The following is a 14469-nucleotide window of genomic DNA, read 5'->3' as shown; positions in this document are numbered from 1 at the left end:
TTACTATAAAGCTCGTACCCCTGCCGTATTATTTTGTGCCCGTTTACATTTCCTTGTTTTTTTTTTTTAATCAGGTGATGAAACATCGTAGACCAACAGAGAAATAACAAAAAGCCTTTCTATTTCTTTTATAATTTATGCACTTGCTCCGAGACACATTTTCTGGGGAAAGTTCTTCAATCTTTGGCAATAAATTCACATTCATACTTTTCTCGAAAAAAAAAAAAAAAAAGATTGTGTTGCACAATAAGCAACGAAATATTCTTGCTCACATTTTCTTCTCTACAGTTATGGTTTAATGAGAAAAATAGCGATATTTCCTTATAGTTTAGGCTTTATTGAAAAAAAAAAGAGAGTATGGTTGGATGTTTTGTGATACAACTGACATACACATTTGCACCAAAAGTGATATCCTGAACATTTTTAAAATCATGATCATCAAATAGATACAGTAAAATGTGATATATAATTTTTGTTTACTATATCCCTTTTTTCAATTAGATATAATTGCATTTCTTCAATTTCACAAGCTCTGAATCTTTGATCTAACAGTACTATTAATACAAAGTGCCTACATTTTTTTTTTCCACTCTTTTTTAGTGGCCTAAATCACTTAGCGATAATGGATATATTATAGTTAACGCATCATGGTGTGATAGAAAATTATTTTCTGGCACGGGGTATATCCCTTTCTCATTTTCGCATGAGTGACATAGCTCGTATCCCCCTCCTGTATTGAGAGTAGAGAGTGCCCCTCCCCCAACTGATACTTCATAAGTGATATCCAGAGTGCGTGACTACACGAGTGACGAGGTTCGTATCCCGCCCGTATTGAAAGTAGGGTGTGCAGGATTACGCGGGAACTTCAAAGCTGCTTACCCCTCCTGTATCGAGAGAAGGGGCGCGGGAAAACGCGGGAGCAACAAAGGTCGTAATCAACTTGCCTGTATTGTAATTACAAAATGCGGGAGCACGCGGGAGCTTCAAGGGTCATTACCCGTCCCCTCCCTTATTGAGAGTTAAACAGGGAGAGCGGGACTACACGGGAGCTACTACCTTTCTTCTCATTTACATGACCACTTTCAGTGTTAATGCCTTCACAGACCACAGGCAATTATTGAAATTATATAATAGGCATGCTTTATTTTCACTTACCTTTCTCCTCACTTTCACGAAGAGATTGTCGGTATATCATTATCCTCACTTCCTTGACAGAATGCTTACCCTTCCCATAAGGTCTTGGTTCAAATGTCCATCGACAAGCTCCGGATCTTAAATTTATATGTTAAAATTTAATATCTGATGAACGCTATTAACGAAAGCTTACCTCTCTGCCACGACACGGAGTGATCATGCATTTCTTCATCTGGCGGCAAAATATTTAATACATACGGTGAATATCCAAATGATGGTTGTACACCCGGAAACTTGAGTCGTAACGTGGCAAGCAAAATCCTCGACGTTGTTGCAATATCAAGTGTATATTGTAGATTTCATTGACATCCAATGAAGTGAAAAGGGAAAACTTGTCACATAGTTTCATAACCTTACTAAGTGTTCATCACACGCAGACGAAGAAAAATTTGTCAAGGCAAACCTATGGTTTCACTATGCGTTCACTTTTTGAATTGTATTCAAATAATCTATTCTGTACTATCCTTAATCTGATCAATCTTGCTGCTCTTCTCTGCGTCTTCTAGTATCATCGTAACTTCGTTTCTTTTACCTCTTTAATGTCCTTTCCGATAGGCGATAAGGCAACTGTCTTCTCTATATTTCCTCTGAGCACCAAATGGTTTCATCAGTCAAAAGACAAGAAAAAGAGGAAGACAAACAGCGAGGAGCTCGATATGCAATTTATATACATTCTTCGTAGAATATTCATGTTTTGGCAGGATATTGGTCCTGGCAATAACTATAATGTCTATTTCATGTATTTATGAACTGTGCATTCTTTTCTTCAAACCCACCAGTTATCAAACTCATTTTCTTTACTGGAGTAACAGTAACAGTAACAGTAATGTCGCATCCTCCCCTTGTTAAGACAGGATACAGAGGGGCAATTTCAAAGTTCGCACTCTCTATTCAATGGAGTGCTCTTCTGCGGTAAACGCGGGAGCACAACACTGATCTCACACTCCTTTCATGATGTTCAGAGGATGTTAAAGGAATACGCGGAAAGTGCTACCAGCTCCACAATACTTTGGGTGCTGAGGATTACGCGGAAGACACAAAAGCTTGCACGTACCCCTTCCATATTCCTTGGAGCGAACGCGGGAATCGCGGGAGCTACAAATCTCGACTCCTCCCGCGTTCACAGGAGGTTCTGAGCAAATACAAGCATATCACAAATCCATTCCAGAATTGTATTTTCTGTTACATTTAGTACTATCCATGGCCACATTTTTTCGGGATTGTGGTACCGGGAATTTTATATTGTACTTCTTCCCATCCACAAGCTTTGGTTCTACTAATCTTTTTTTTTTTTTTTTTTTTTTTTCCGGAAACTTTTTTTTTTTAAATAGTATACATGTAATATGGCAAACCTGTAAATCCATCAACAGATTACAAGTAGTTTTTGATTTGTTCTGCATATTGATAACAGTAGTTACAAAAATCCATGGGAAGAGGGAAACTTGTCAAATGCATAGTATTCAGCATTCACCTTAAACAAACAAATGCGTTCATCTTTCGAACCTTATACTCACATCTTTACAACTGGTCAGTCTTTTTCTGTTCTTCTTCTTCTTCTTCTTCTTCTTCTTCTTCTTCTTCTTCTTCTTCTATACTGTCATTCGTATCATCACAACAACCTTGTTACTATATATTATAACCTCTGTAATTTTCTTTTAGACAAGCAGCAAACTGTCTTTCGCTATCTTTCCTCTGCATGAGCACCACGTGTTTTCATTATTCAAGAGAAAAAATCACAAGCGTTGCACTCTTAATCAATACTTTCTTGACAAAGTATTTGTTATGGCCGATTTTGGTCCGGGTCATCAGTAATGAACATGGGAACCATTTTTCAAACTCACCAACTTAAGATCTATAGACATGAAGCAGAGAGGCGGAACTGCTTGAATTTATGAACTATAAACTATGGGTATATACGGTTATATTTACTTGAGAAACTTTAGTATAATATAGCAACGACTGTAGACATGCATATCAGCATCAAAGTAGGTCTATTTTCTATTATTTCTGGAGTTAAATAATCTCGCATCTTGTATAATTGTTAAGACTATCATATTATACAGAAGAGGAGGGATTACGGGGTAATTTCAAAGTTCGCGCTCTCTATTCAGTGAAGTGCGGTAAACGCGGGAGCACTAATCTCTTATCCCTCTCGTGATGCTCAGAGGAAGCTGAGGGAATACGCGGGAGGTACAAAAGCTTGCATGCCTTCCGTGTTCACTGGAGCGTACGCGGGAATCGCGGGAGCTAAAAAGTTAAATCTCGACTCCTCCCGTGTCCACAGGAGGTTCAGCGTGAATGCAAGCTTACACAAATCCATTCCAGAACATACTTTTTTTGTTTTGTTACATAGGTCCTGCATGGCCACATTTTCCGGGATTGTCGTACCAGAAATGTTATACTGTACTTCTTCAAATCCACAAGCTCCGGTTCTTAATAAAATAATAAATAATCAAATATGAAATTTTATACAATGTATATATACATTTTTCGGAAACGTTGTATATAGTAATAAAAAATGGCAAATTAATCCCTCGAAACATCACAAGTCTTTGTTTTTATCTTTTAGTTTGATAACAGTAGTAACAAAAATCCATGGTTAGAGGGAAACTTATCAAATCACTCAGCAATATTATTCAGCGTTCACCCAATAAACAAACAAAATAGCATGCGTTCACCTTTTGAACTGTATATACTCACATATTTACACCCGTTATCTAATCAAATCTTTCTCTGTTCTCTTCTTCTACTTGTTACTGTCATTATTAGTATTATCATAACAACTTTGTTACTATTAACCTCTATAATTTTCTTTTGGACAAGCAACAAACTAACTGTCTTTCTCTATCTTTCCTCTGCATGAGCACCACGTGTTTTCATTATTCAAGAGAAAAATAATCACAAGCGTTGCACTTAACCAATACTTGTCTTTCTTGACAGAGATTTGTTATGGCCGATTTTGTGGACCGGGTCATCAGTATAATGAACATGGGAACCATTTTCTTCAAACTCACCACCTTGAGATCTTACAGACATGAAGTATTGGGAGGCGGAACAATTAGAATTAACGCATATTTATTTGAGAAACTTCAGTATAGCAACGACTGAATACCAGTCTTGCATAATCAGCAGCAAAGTAGCCAGTATAGGCCTATTTTCTTTTATTTCTGGAGTTAAACTTAATAATCTCGCATCTTTTACTTGTGAAGACTATTATACAGAAGAGGAGGGATTACGGGGTAATTTCAAAGTTCGCGCTCTCTATTCAGTGGAAAGCGCTTCTGCGGTAAACGCGGGAGCACTTATCTCTCACCCCTCTCGTGACGCTCAAAGGAAGTTTAAGGAATGCACGTACGGGAGGTACAAAGATTGCATCCCTTCCGTGTTCATTGGAGCGTATACGCGGGAATCGCGGGAGCTACAAATCTCGACTCCTCCCGCGTTCATAGCAGGTTCAGCGCGAATACAAACTTACACAAATCCATTCCAGAATATTATTTATTTATTTATTTTTTTAACACTGGTCCTGCTTGACCACAATTTTCAGGATTGTCGTATCGGAAATTTTATACTGTACTTCTTCAAATCCACCAGCTCTGGTTCATAATCAAATATTATACTTTTTTTTTTTCCGTACACGTTTTTTCTTCTAGTAATATCGGATGGCAAATAAATCCCTAAAAACATTACAAGTCCTTGTATTATTCATTTTGATAACAGCAGTAACAAAAATCCATGGTAAGAGGGAAATTTATCAAATCATTAGAGTATTCTGCATTCACCTTAAAAACGAACAAATGCGTTCACCTTTCGTACTGTACTCACAAATACACCCATCATCTTACCAATCTTTTTCTGTTCTTCGTCTTCTACTTATTACTGTCATTATTACTATACTATCATAATAACTTTGTTACTATAACCTCTATAATTTTCTTTCAGACAAGCAACAAACTGGTGTCTGTCCTCTGCATGAGCACCAAGTGTTTTCATTATTTAAAGAAACAAATATCAAAATCACAAGCGTTGCCCTCTCTTTCTTGACAAAGTATTTGCTATGGCCAATTTTGCTCAGGGCCATCACTAGGTAGTAATGAACTTGGAACCATTTTCTTCAAACCCGCACCAGCTAGAGATCTTAGACTTGAAGCAGGGAGGCGGAATTGCTTGAATTAACGCACTATCAATCTATGGGTACGGTTATAAATTATTTGAGAAACTTAAGTATACTATATAGCAACGACTGCATATACTATAGACATGCATATCAGCATCAAAGTATACTAGGCCTATTTTCTATAGTTGAGTTACAATACTAGTAGTCTCGCATCCTTCACTTGTTAACTCTATACCAGAGGAGGGATTACGGGGTAATTTCAAAGTTCGCACTCTCTATTCAGTGGAGTGCGCTTCTGCGGTAAACGCGGGAGCACTAATCTCTCACCCCTCTCGTGATGCTCAGAGGAAGTTGAGGGAATACGCGGGAGGTACAAAAGCTTGCACCCCTTCCGTGTTCACTGGAGCGTACGCGGGAATCGCGGGAGCTACAAATCTCGACTCCTCCCGCGTTCACAGCAGGTTCAGCGCGAATACAAACTTACACAAATCCATTCCAGAATATTTTTATTTTTATTTATTTTTAACACTGGTCCTGCTTGGCCACAATTTTCAGGATTGTCGTACCGGAAATTTTATACTGTACTTCTTCAAATCCACAAGCTCTGGTTCATAATCAAATATTATGCAATTTTGTTTTCCGTACACGTTTTTTCTTCTAGTAATATCAGATGGCAAATAAATCCCTAAAACATTTCAAGTCCTTGTATTATTCATTTTGATAACAGCAGTAACAAAAATCCATGGCGGAGGGAAATTTATCAAATCATTAGAGTATTCAGCATTCACCTTAAAAACAAACAGATGAATTCATCTTTCGTACTGGACTCACATATAAATACACCAATCATCTATTCTTATCAATTTTTTTCCGTTCTTCGTCTTCTACTGTCATTATTACTACTATCATAATAACTCTGTTACTATAACCTCTATAATTTTCTTTTAGACAAGCAATAAACTGGTATAACTGTCTTTATCTATCTGTCCTCTACATGAGCACCAAGTGTTTTCATTATTTAAAGAAAGAAATATCAAAATCACAAGCGTTGCCCTCTACTTTCTTGACAAAGTATTTGTTATGGCCAATTTTGCTCAGGGCCATCACTATATAGGTAGTAATGAACTTGGAACCATTTTCTTCAAATCCGCACCAGCCAGAGATCTTAGACTTGAAGCAGGGAGGCGGAATTGCTTGAATTAACGCACTATATAATCTATTGGTATGGTTATATTGAGAAACTTAAGTATACTATAGCAACGACTGCATATACTATAGACATGCATATCAGCATCAAATTAGGCCTATTTTCTATTATTTATTGAGTTACAATAATCTCGCATCCTTCCCTTACTCTATACCAGAGGAGGGATTACGGGGTAATTAAGTTTGCGCTCTCTTTTCAGTGGAAAGCGCTTCTGCGGTAAACGCGGGAGCACTAATCTCTCACCCCTTCGTAATGTTCAGAGGAAGTTGAGGGAATACGCGGGAGGTACAAAAGCTTGCATGCCTTCCGTGTTCATTGGAGCGAACGCGGGAATCGCGGGAGCTACAAATTTCAACTCCCCTGCGTGTTCACGGGAAGTTCTGAGCGAATACACTAGTCAGGAGGTAAAATCGAAACTTGTCAAATCATTATGAAGATGAGAGTTCACAAATGCGTTTATTTTTCGAATCGTATTACATCGTCTGTGTCTACTCTTTGCCTCCTCTTGTAATCATAATTTTTAGGCTCATTTTGCAAGGGGTCTGTGCCGTCCATTTACTCACTTCACAAAAGCTAATTCCAATAATCATTTACCGGTATGTCATTATTATCATGACATCATAATTTTCTTTTAGCTCTATAATTTCCTTACGGATATTTCTAAGCGATACGACAGTTGTTTTCTAGCTCTATTTTTCGTATGAGCACGGTATGGTTCCTAGAAAGCAAATTTAATAAACAAACAGTGCAACGGGCCGCGGGGCGCTCAACAAATTGTCGATCGCGCGTGCCAGCTGTTGTGATCGCATTTTTCTCGACAGGTTGTGAGTATCAATGACATTTCGGGGAATACACGTTCTTTAGGGGCTACACGTGTTTTCATGGTTCTCTGCTAAACTTAATTCTCTGACGTTCGTGGCATAAAGTTACGGCAAATATATAGGCCATAAGTAAAGCAAACAAATGGAAATTTAAAAAAAAAAATCTTTCTCGTACGGTACGTTGCCTAATAAGCTGTGACAGGGAACAGCTGATACGAACTAGCACAGGCTTATTAGCTCATGCGGTACCAGAAACACATGGAAGGCAATATTATTTATTTATTTATTTATTTATTATCATTATTATTATCATTATTATTATTATTATTTTTGGTACTGCCAACCAATCGACTCGGCGGTCATACAGCACGGTCGGAGAACTAGATGTGAGACACAGGTGCGTCAGTTACCAGTGGGCCTACAAACTGTACTTTACGTACCTACAGGAATACTGTACTACTATAGCAAAAAAACACATCGTGCTGTTTTCATGGGACTGGAAATGAATTCAACGTTCTGCATAAACTGTCATGTTGCATTGATTCTTGCCGTTCGATGCCTCCTCGGGACTCGCTCGAAATGAGAAGGTAACGATATTATACCGTTGCGTTCGTGGTCCAATGCGAATGTCTTCTAGTCTTTAATGATATGTAGCATAAATTTTACTTGGGTTTTGCTGGGATTAATTCCACATTTGTTTTTTAATATACAAGTTTTGTACTGTGATTACGCCACTCGTAACACATACAGTGCACATTGCGTCGTCAGGAACAGCACGACAAGCACAACGTTGAATCGCGCGCTGCTAGCTGTGCTGTGCACAGTGTGCATGCATGCTGCAATCGCGATCGTACAACTCGCACTCGCTCGTGTGGGCGGGAGTTCCCTGTACTGTGTGCGGTATTGTCGCGATTTTTGGCGCCGCACACATCGTCCACGGACTTGCGAAAATTCTGCATGACAGAGCGCGGGAGTACGCGGGAGGACGCGGGCATACGCGGTAATCGCGGGAGTGACACGGACCCCCACAGGTTACCGCGAGCGGGACTGTACTTCTATGTGAACGCAGCCTTACGGGACAGACGCCTTCACAGCCGCCTGGCTATGTTGTATCGCATCCGCTTCAACCTTGTTGACATCGCTTGGCAGTCCTACCTCAGCGAACGGACATCAGCCACTAGAGGACATGGCTCTCGACTGCAGACGATCCAATGTAGCAATCAAGCGTACGCTTCTTCCTTCTTCCCAAGGACCTGTAAGGACTGGAACAGCCTCCAAGAGGACCCAGCTTCTTCTTCTTCTCTCGACGCCTTTCGGCTTGTCTTGAGTGGGAAGAAGAAATAGTTTTGTCTCCAGAGGACACAAATTTTTACTTAGGCCCTACACGTTGTATATATATGCACTTGCACGAAAGCTATCCTGACGTAGACGTGTGTGAGGGTCCACACACTCGCACGCATTTCACAGTGCGATAATCTTCAAAACTTGAAGCTGCACTCTACCTGGAAGAAGAAGAAGAAGAAGAAGGCCTCTTTGTGTACGGTACCTTCTTCCCCATGGGCATGGCCGTGGCATAAGCCCATACACACTTGTAGTTGTAGCTCTGCCCTTTCACAAGATCAGGCTTTGGCCTTTGACCTGCAGTAGGCCGCGCCGAGTCCTCACCATGCTCACTATGTTAGTTGTTAGAGGGATCTAGACTATAGTATAAACTCTATAAACCATTGCTTTATAACTGTCATACTAACATTTACACTGTACACAATCATTCATAACTTGCAAATTTTGCACCAAGCGATTGTGACCTTGATTTGACTTTGTAACACTGTCTACAGTTGAAATAGCGATTAATTACAACCTGATTTCAACCCATTCATATTACCAAAACTCACTGTATGCAAGCTGGTTTCCAGTTGAAGAGAGAAGACTTGAAAGCCGGAGAGAATTGAGCATAAGAGATGCCATGGTTGTGGATTATCAGGTAAATTTCAGGTCACTGTGTCGCAGCACTTCTTGTTGTTTCTTCACACTGCGTGCAAACCGAACCGGCCGGCGACTTGCCAATCTGTAATACACGTATTGCCAATGCACTGCGTGTACGTTTGTACACAACACTACGTACACCCAACCAGCATCTCTCTTGGCGTCTACTATTACGTCAATAGACTACATGTGCGGCGTTGAATCAGTAGCAACAAACTTCCGGCTTCAATCGCTGTCGTAATCGTGCATTTAATAATATTTTTCATATATTAAGCTATCTTAAACCTAGTTTGTATAATATAATTTGTAATTTTAAAAATATTTGATGTATTTTTTTTCAACAAAAAGATTGTAATAATTATATCTTACATTCTGATTATTAGATAGTTGGGCTGTGCGCAATTCAGCTACATAAACTTTACGTGAAATTCGGCACAAGGGCACCTTGAAACACTATTCGCCATGGCTTCTGTTCGTTCTCTCGGAGCCCTTAGAGCTGTTTCCTGGGCAAAATACTCAACACTGAGAGGTAAATATGGGAGAAAAGAGGTAGTCATATATATACCATGAGTATTTATTATCGTTTTGTGGTATGTGTCTCCTTTTAGTCTGTAGTGATGGGCCCTCTTACAACTCTTTCCAGTCCTGTCTCGATCTGCCGGTGAATACCGATTACCGGGATCTCACCAACAACAGAGCAGAGAGCTCACAGGCAACCAGCAGCCACCCAGCCCGCCCGTCGGCATGCATGGCATGACCTGTGGCTGGCTGTGTATTGCATTAGCTTAGCCCACTGTCCTCTTCCTTCACTCTTCCTATATTAAAGGCTGCCATGATAAAGTAATATGACCAAGTGGCAGAGACGTTTAGTCTGAAATGTGTACAGTTGAGTTATACTTCAGCTCTTGGAACTCTGGATCTGCTGATGCTACGGTTTGCGTGGACGGTGGTGACGTGACTTCTTTTTATTTTTTATGACTTGTTGGTAAAGTACAAATACCTTGTCCTTGATGGAATTAGAGTCTGCTTTAGATTTTATTAAGTGTAGAACTCTGCTTGTTTGTGTTGATTTAATATTGTGTTAAAACATTCATTGTAAATTAGGTACTGTAAAACGAGGAATTTTCGCGTGCACTTTAATTTCGCGAGCGCCAAGATTCGCGAAATTAAAACGCATGCGAAAGTTCTTGTTTACACTAGAATAGCTTGAATGCCAGTGCAGTGGCACTTCGCGAAAATTTCATGCCACGAAAAAGGCTGTCAGCTCCGATTCGCGAAAATTTCATGCCACTTACAGTAACCTTTGCAATGTGTTTCAGTAGTGAAGCGCGGGTAGCCCTAGTCTCTATCAGCTCAGTGTATCACACTATCTAACTACGTATTGTCATGATTGTGGATGTCTGGTAAACTATTTACACTTGGCCTTATAACAGCCCAGTCGCTGTAAAAATGTGACGGGGCTCCAACAACAAAGCGGACGCAAAGCGCAAATGCAGATCAGTCCGGGAAACCCGCTCATGAGGACCGCCCCCGCGTACGAGGATGGTCCCTCCTCATGAGGACCTCCCCCCGCCTCATGAGGCCCCCCGGGGAACGCCTCATGAGGCCCCCCTTTCACTTCTTATTCATCTCACATCTGACGTACAAATTGTCGCAACTTTGCACAGTGTTTTTTTGTTACACACACATGTCCACTATCCATGATGAAAAGAAGAAAAAATCCTGTCTGTTTTTTTTTTTTAAAATCGAGTTTTAATCAACCGATGCAGAGCGCCCATCAAAACACGGGCGCCAGCGCGTTCGCACAATGCAAGACTGCCGCACCTAGCGGCCTGATCCGACTAAATATTTTCGATGCTTTTTTCTGCGGCTCTCACCTCTCCGCGCACGAATCAGCCTCGTGAAGCTGAAGTCTGACATCTTTTTACACAAATTCGTACGAGAAAAATTAAATCAGTGCTAACCTGATCTTGTCCATATATTCCAAATTACTATTCCACACTGATAGAGTAGGTGGGTAGATGACATACTCCAGTTTGTTAGCAAAATAATCACTTTGTAGGTATGACGAGTTCACTTTCTTCGTCAATTCCGCCACGATTCCGCCGCCCGCTTACTGTTTGGGCGCTTTCTCTGGAATCATCCCGCGACGCGACGTACGTCGCATCACATCACGCATCCAGCACATACCAGTCTGGTATGTGCTGGATGCGTGATGTGATGCGACGTACGTCGCATCGTGGGATGATTCCAGAAAAAGCGCCCAAACGGCGGAATCGTGGGCGGAATTGACGAAGAAAGTGAACTCGTCATACCTACAAAGTGATTATTTTGCTAACAAACTGGAGTATGTCATCTACCCACCTACTCTATCAGTGTGGAATAGTAATTTGGAATATATGGACAAGATCAGGTTAGAACTGATTTAATTTTTCTCGTTACGAATTTGTGTAAAAAGATGTCAGACTTCAGCTTCACGAGGCTGATTCGTGCGCGGAGAGGTGAGAGCCGCAGAAAAAAGCATCGAAAATATTTAGTCGGATCAGGCCGCTAGGTGCGGCAGTCTTGCATTGTGCGAACGCGCTGGCGCCCGTGTTTTGATGGGCGCTCTGCATCGGTTGATTAAAACTCGATTTAAAAAAAAAAAACAGACAGGATTTTTTCTTCTTTTCATCATGGATAGTGGACATGTGTGTGTAACAAAAAATCACCGTGCAAAGTTGCGACAATTTGTACGTCAGATGTGAGATGAATAAGAAGTGAAAGGGGGGGCCTCATGAGGCGTTCCCCGGGGGGCCTCATGAGGCGGGGGGAGGTCCTCATGAGGAGGGACCATCCTCGTACGTGGGGGCGGTCCTCATGAGCGGGTTTCCCGGACTGAGATCGCGTTGAGTTTTGATAGAGTCCACTTGACATTATTTTTGTCACCTCAAACTCATTTAAGACAATCTTTATTATTTGGTAAGTTTAGACTTCATGTTACCGAAAACAAAGATTAGAATCTGTATGCAGCAAGTGTGAACGGTACATCATCTTTCACTCACACTGACAACCATTTTTTGAATAATTGGGAGTCCACACTACATATACACGTGTAATCTGCATTTTCGGTAAGTGGTAAATTGTGTTGTCAATATCAATAACAGACATGAAGCCTCTACAAGTATTTGATAACACTGGTGTGACATAAATCTGTGAATGTCCATGTTGGGTTTTTTTGATAATGAAGTGCAGAATAAGTTGGCTGAAATGTGTGTTTACATTAATGAACTTTCACTTCAACTTGCAATCTTTACATTCTTATCCCATTTGTTCTATCCTGTAGGTGTTGCAGGAATGACAACAAAGCGATACTTTGCTGCATCAGGAGCTGAAAAAGGTACAGACTAACCAAGAGTGTTAAGGGCTGAACTACCACATTTTACACATCTCAATCTTTTTTATTCAGTCATACAGCTGTGTGCATAAAGTATAGAGTCTGTAAACAAACAGTCCTAAAAAATATCATGTATTAAAAAAAAAATATTCGACCAAATAAAAACAAAAAACTCACAATAGATAACTTTGCAGTCATTGGACCTTTTATTTTATATTTTTCATTGTTTGCTTTTTTAATTTTGTTTTTTTTTTATTTGTTTTTTGTTTTTTAATTGTATCACTTCTGTTCATGGAAAGTTTAATGCTTGTTTCTACCCCTTATACTGTGTGTACAATGTAGGAATACATAGCCCCCATCTCTGTAAGAGCAGTTTATAAGTAATTTTAAAGCCTGCTGGATGTTAATTACTACTTAAAGGAGAAAAATTTAAAGCACTGTAAACCTGGATGTAATGCCAGTTTGTTTGAAGTACAGCTCTAATGGTAGGTGCTACTACAATAGAAATTATGCAAAGTTGGTGTAGAGATGTTGCCTCCACTCTATGTCAAGAAGTGTTCTGTGCATAACAACCTCTTTTAGAGTAGAAGCCTTGTGCGTGTAATTGTAAAATATAGTTTGTTCGTACTTTGTCATTGACTTTTATTCAATTCTGCCCTGGTTTCACAATTTACAAACAATGCAGTTCATAGCTTGTTCTTTCACATTATTTTTCAGCACGCACAACTGTGAACTATGAACTCAAAGGAGATGTTGCCGTTGTACGCATGAATGACCCCAACTCTAAGGTAAGGTGCTGTAGGAATTGAACAGATGTCACATTTTTGTTATTTTAATCTGTTCATGAATGTTACTTCTTAGATGAGGGAAAAGTTATTGTATGAATCAAGGCTGCACATTAGCACTAGTCCGACGGTCCTTGACCTGTAAAAATCACTGTTGGACCAGTAACCTTTTCAGGAATGAACTAGTAAAACATGAAAATACTCTGTCATACCAGTAGAGAAAAAAAATGGGTTAGTGTGTAACTATAATACTAGTAAATCATTCTAATGATGTTTAAAAACGCTAGACAAAGATGAATTAGAGTTTTAAACTATTCTTTCAAAGCTCATGTTTTTACTGGACTTTCGTTGTTGCTGTGAATGACCATGATGCCATTTTATTCCCGCTTGTGTACTCGGTTAACATGTTCCCACTTAATACATTTTGATGTGGAGATCCCAATCAGCATGCAGTTTACCTGATTACACGTGTACATCTTGCAAGACTGGAAGTTTTAAAGCTGTCTCATTCGCTAGAGAAATCCTTTGTTTGCAAAGGTTGCTCACATATCAAAAAAAAAAAATGATAATAAAATAAAATAAAGAAATGAAATATTAAAAATAAAATTAGCCTGGTCTGATGAGTACAAATATATCATTTAAACTTTTTTTTTTCCCCGCACAGGTTAACACATTATCCAGACAATTCAATGCAGAAGTGGAGGATGTCTTCCATGAACTATTCAGCAACGATGCGGTCAAGTCTGTGGTCCTCATCTCGTCCAAGCCAGGAAATTTCATCGCTGGCGCCGACATCAAGTGAGTCAAACCTCAGTGCTCTTCACTCCCTTCACGTGCATAATCTCTTACATTCATCTGTCACCTTTTCCATTTATTTATTCATTCATTTATTCTTTTGGGATGAATGTTAAAGGACAAGTCCACCTTCATATACATGTGGATTGAGTGAATGCAACAATATTAGTAGAACACATCAGTGAAAGTTT

At 39.8% G+C, this 14469-nt stretch overlaps 1 protein-coding gene across 1 annotated transcript in view; it reads left to right on the top strand.

The window, feature by feature from the left end:
- Window positions 1–9751: 9751 nt before the first annotated feature.
- Window positions 9752–14469, top strand: part of LOC140245879 (trifunctional enzyme subunit alpha, mitochondrial-like) — a 29980-nt gene continuing 25262 nt past the window's right edge. Inside the window, exons 1-4 of the mRNA XM_072325362.1 lie at window positions 9752–9851; window positions 12648–12701; window positions 13416–13486; window positions 14148–14281. Coding sequence (XP_072181463.1) covers window positions 9785–9851; window positions 12648–12701; window positions 13416–13486; window positions 14148–14281 — 326 coding nt within the window. The 5' untranslated portion in view covers window positions 9752–9784. The remainder of the gene's footprint in view (window positions 9852–12647; window positions 12702–13415; window positions 13487–14147; window positions 14282–14469) is intronic.

This window comes from Diadema setosum, unplaced genomic scaffold (genome assembly GCF_964275005.1).
Source record: "Diadema setosum unplaced genomic scaffold, eeDiaSeto1 scaffold_50, whole genome shotgun sequence".
NCBI lineage: Eukaryota > Metazoa > Echinodermata > Echinoidea > Diadematoida > Diadematidae > Diadema > Diadema setosum.
This window is presented reverse-complemented; position numbering and strand designations above follow the sequence as displayed.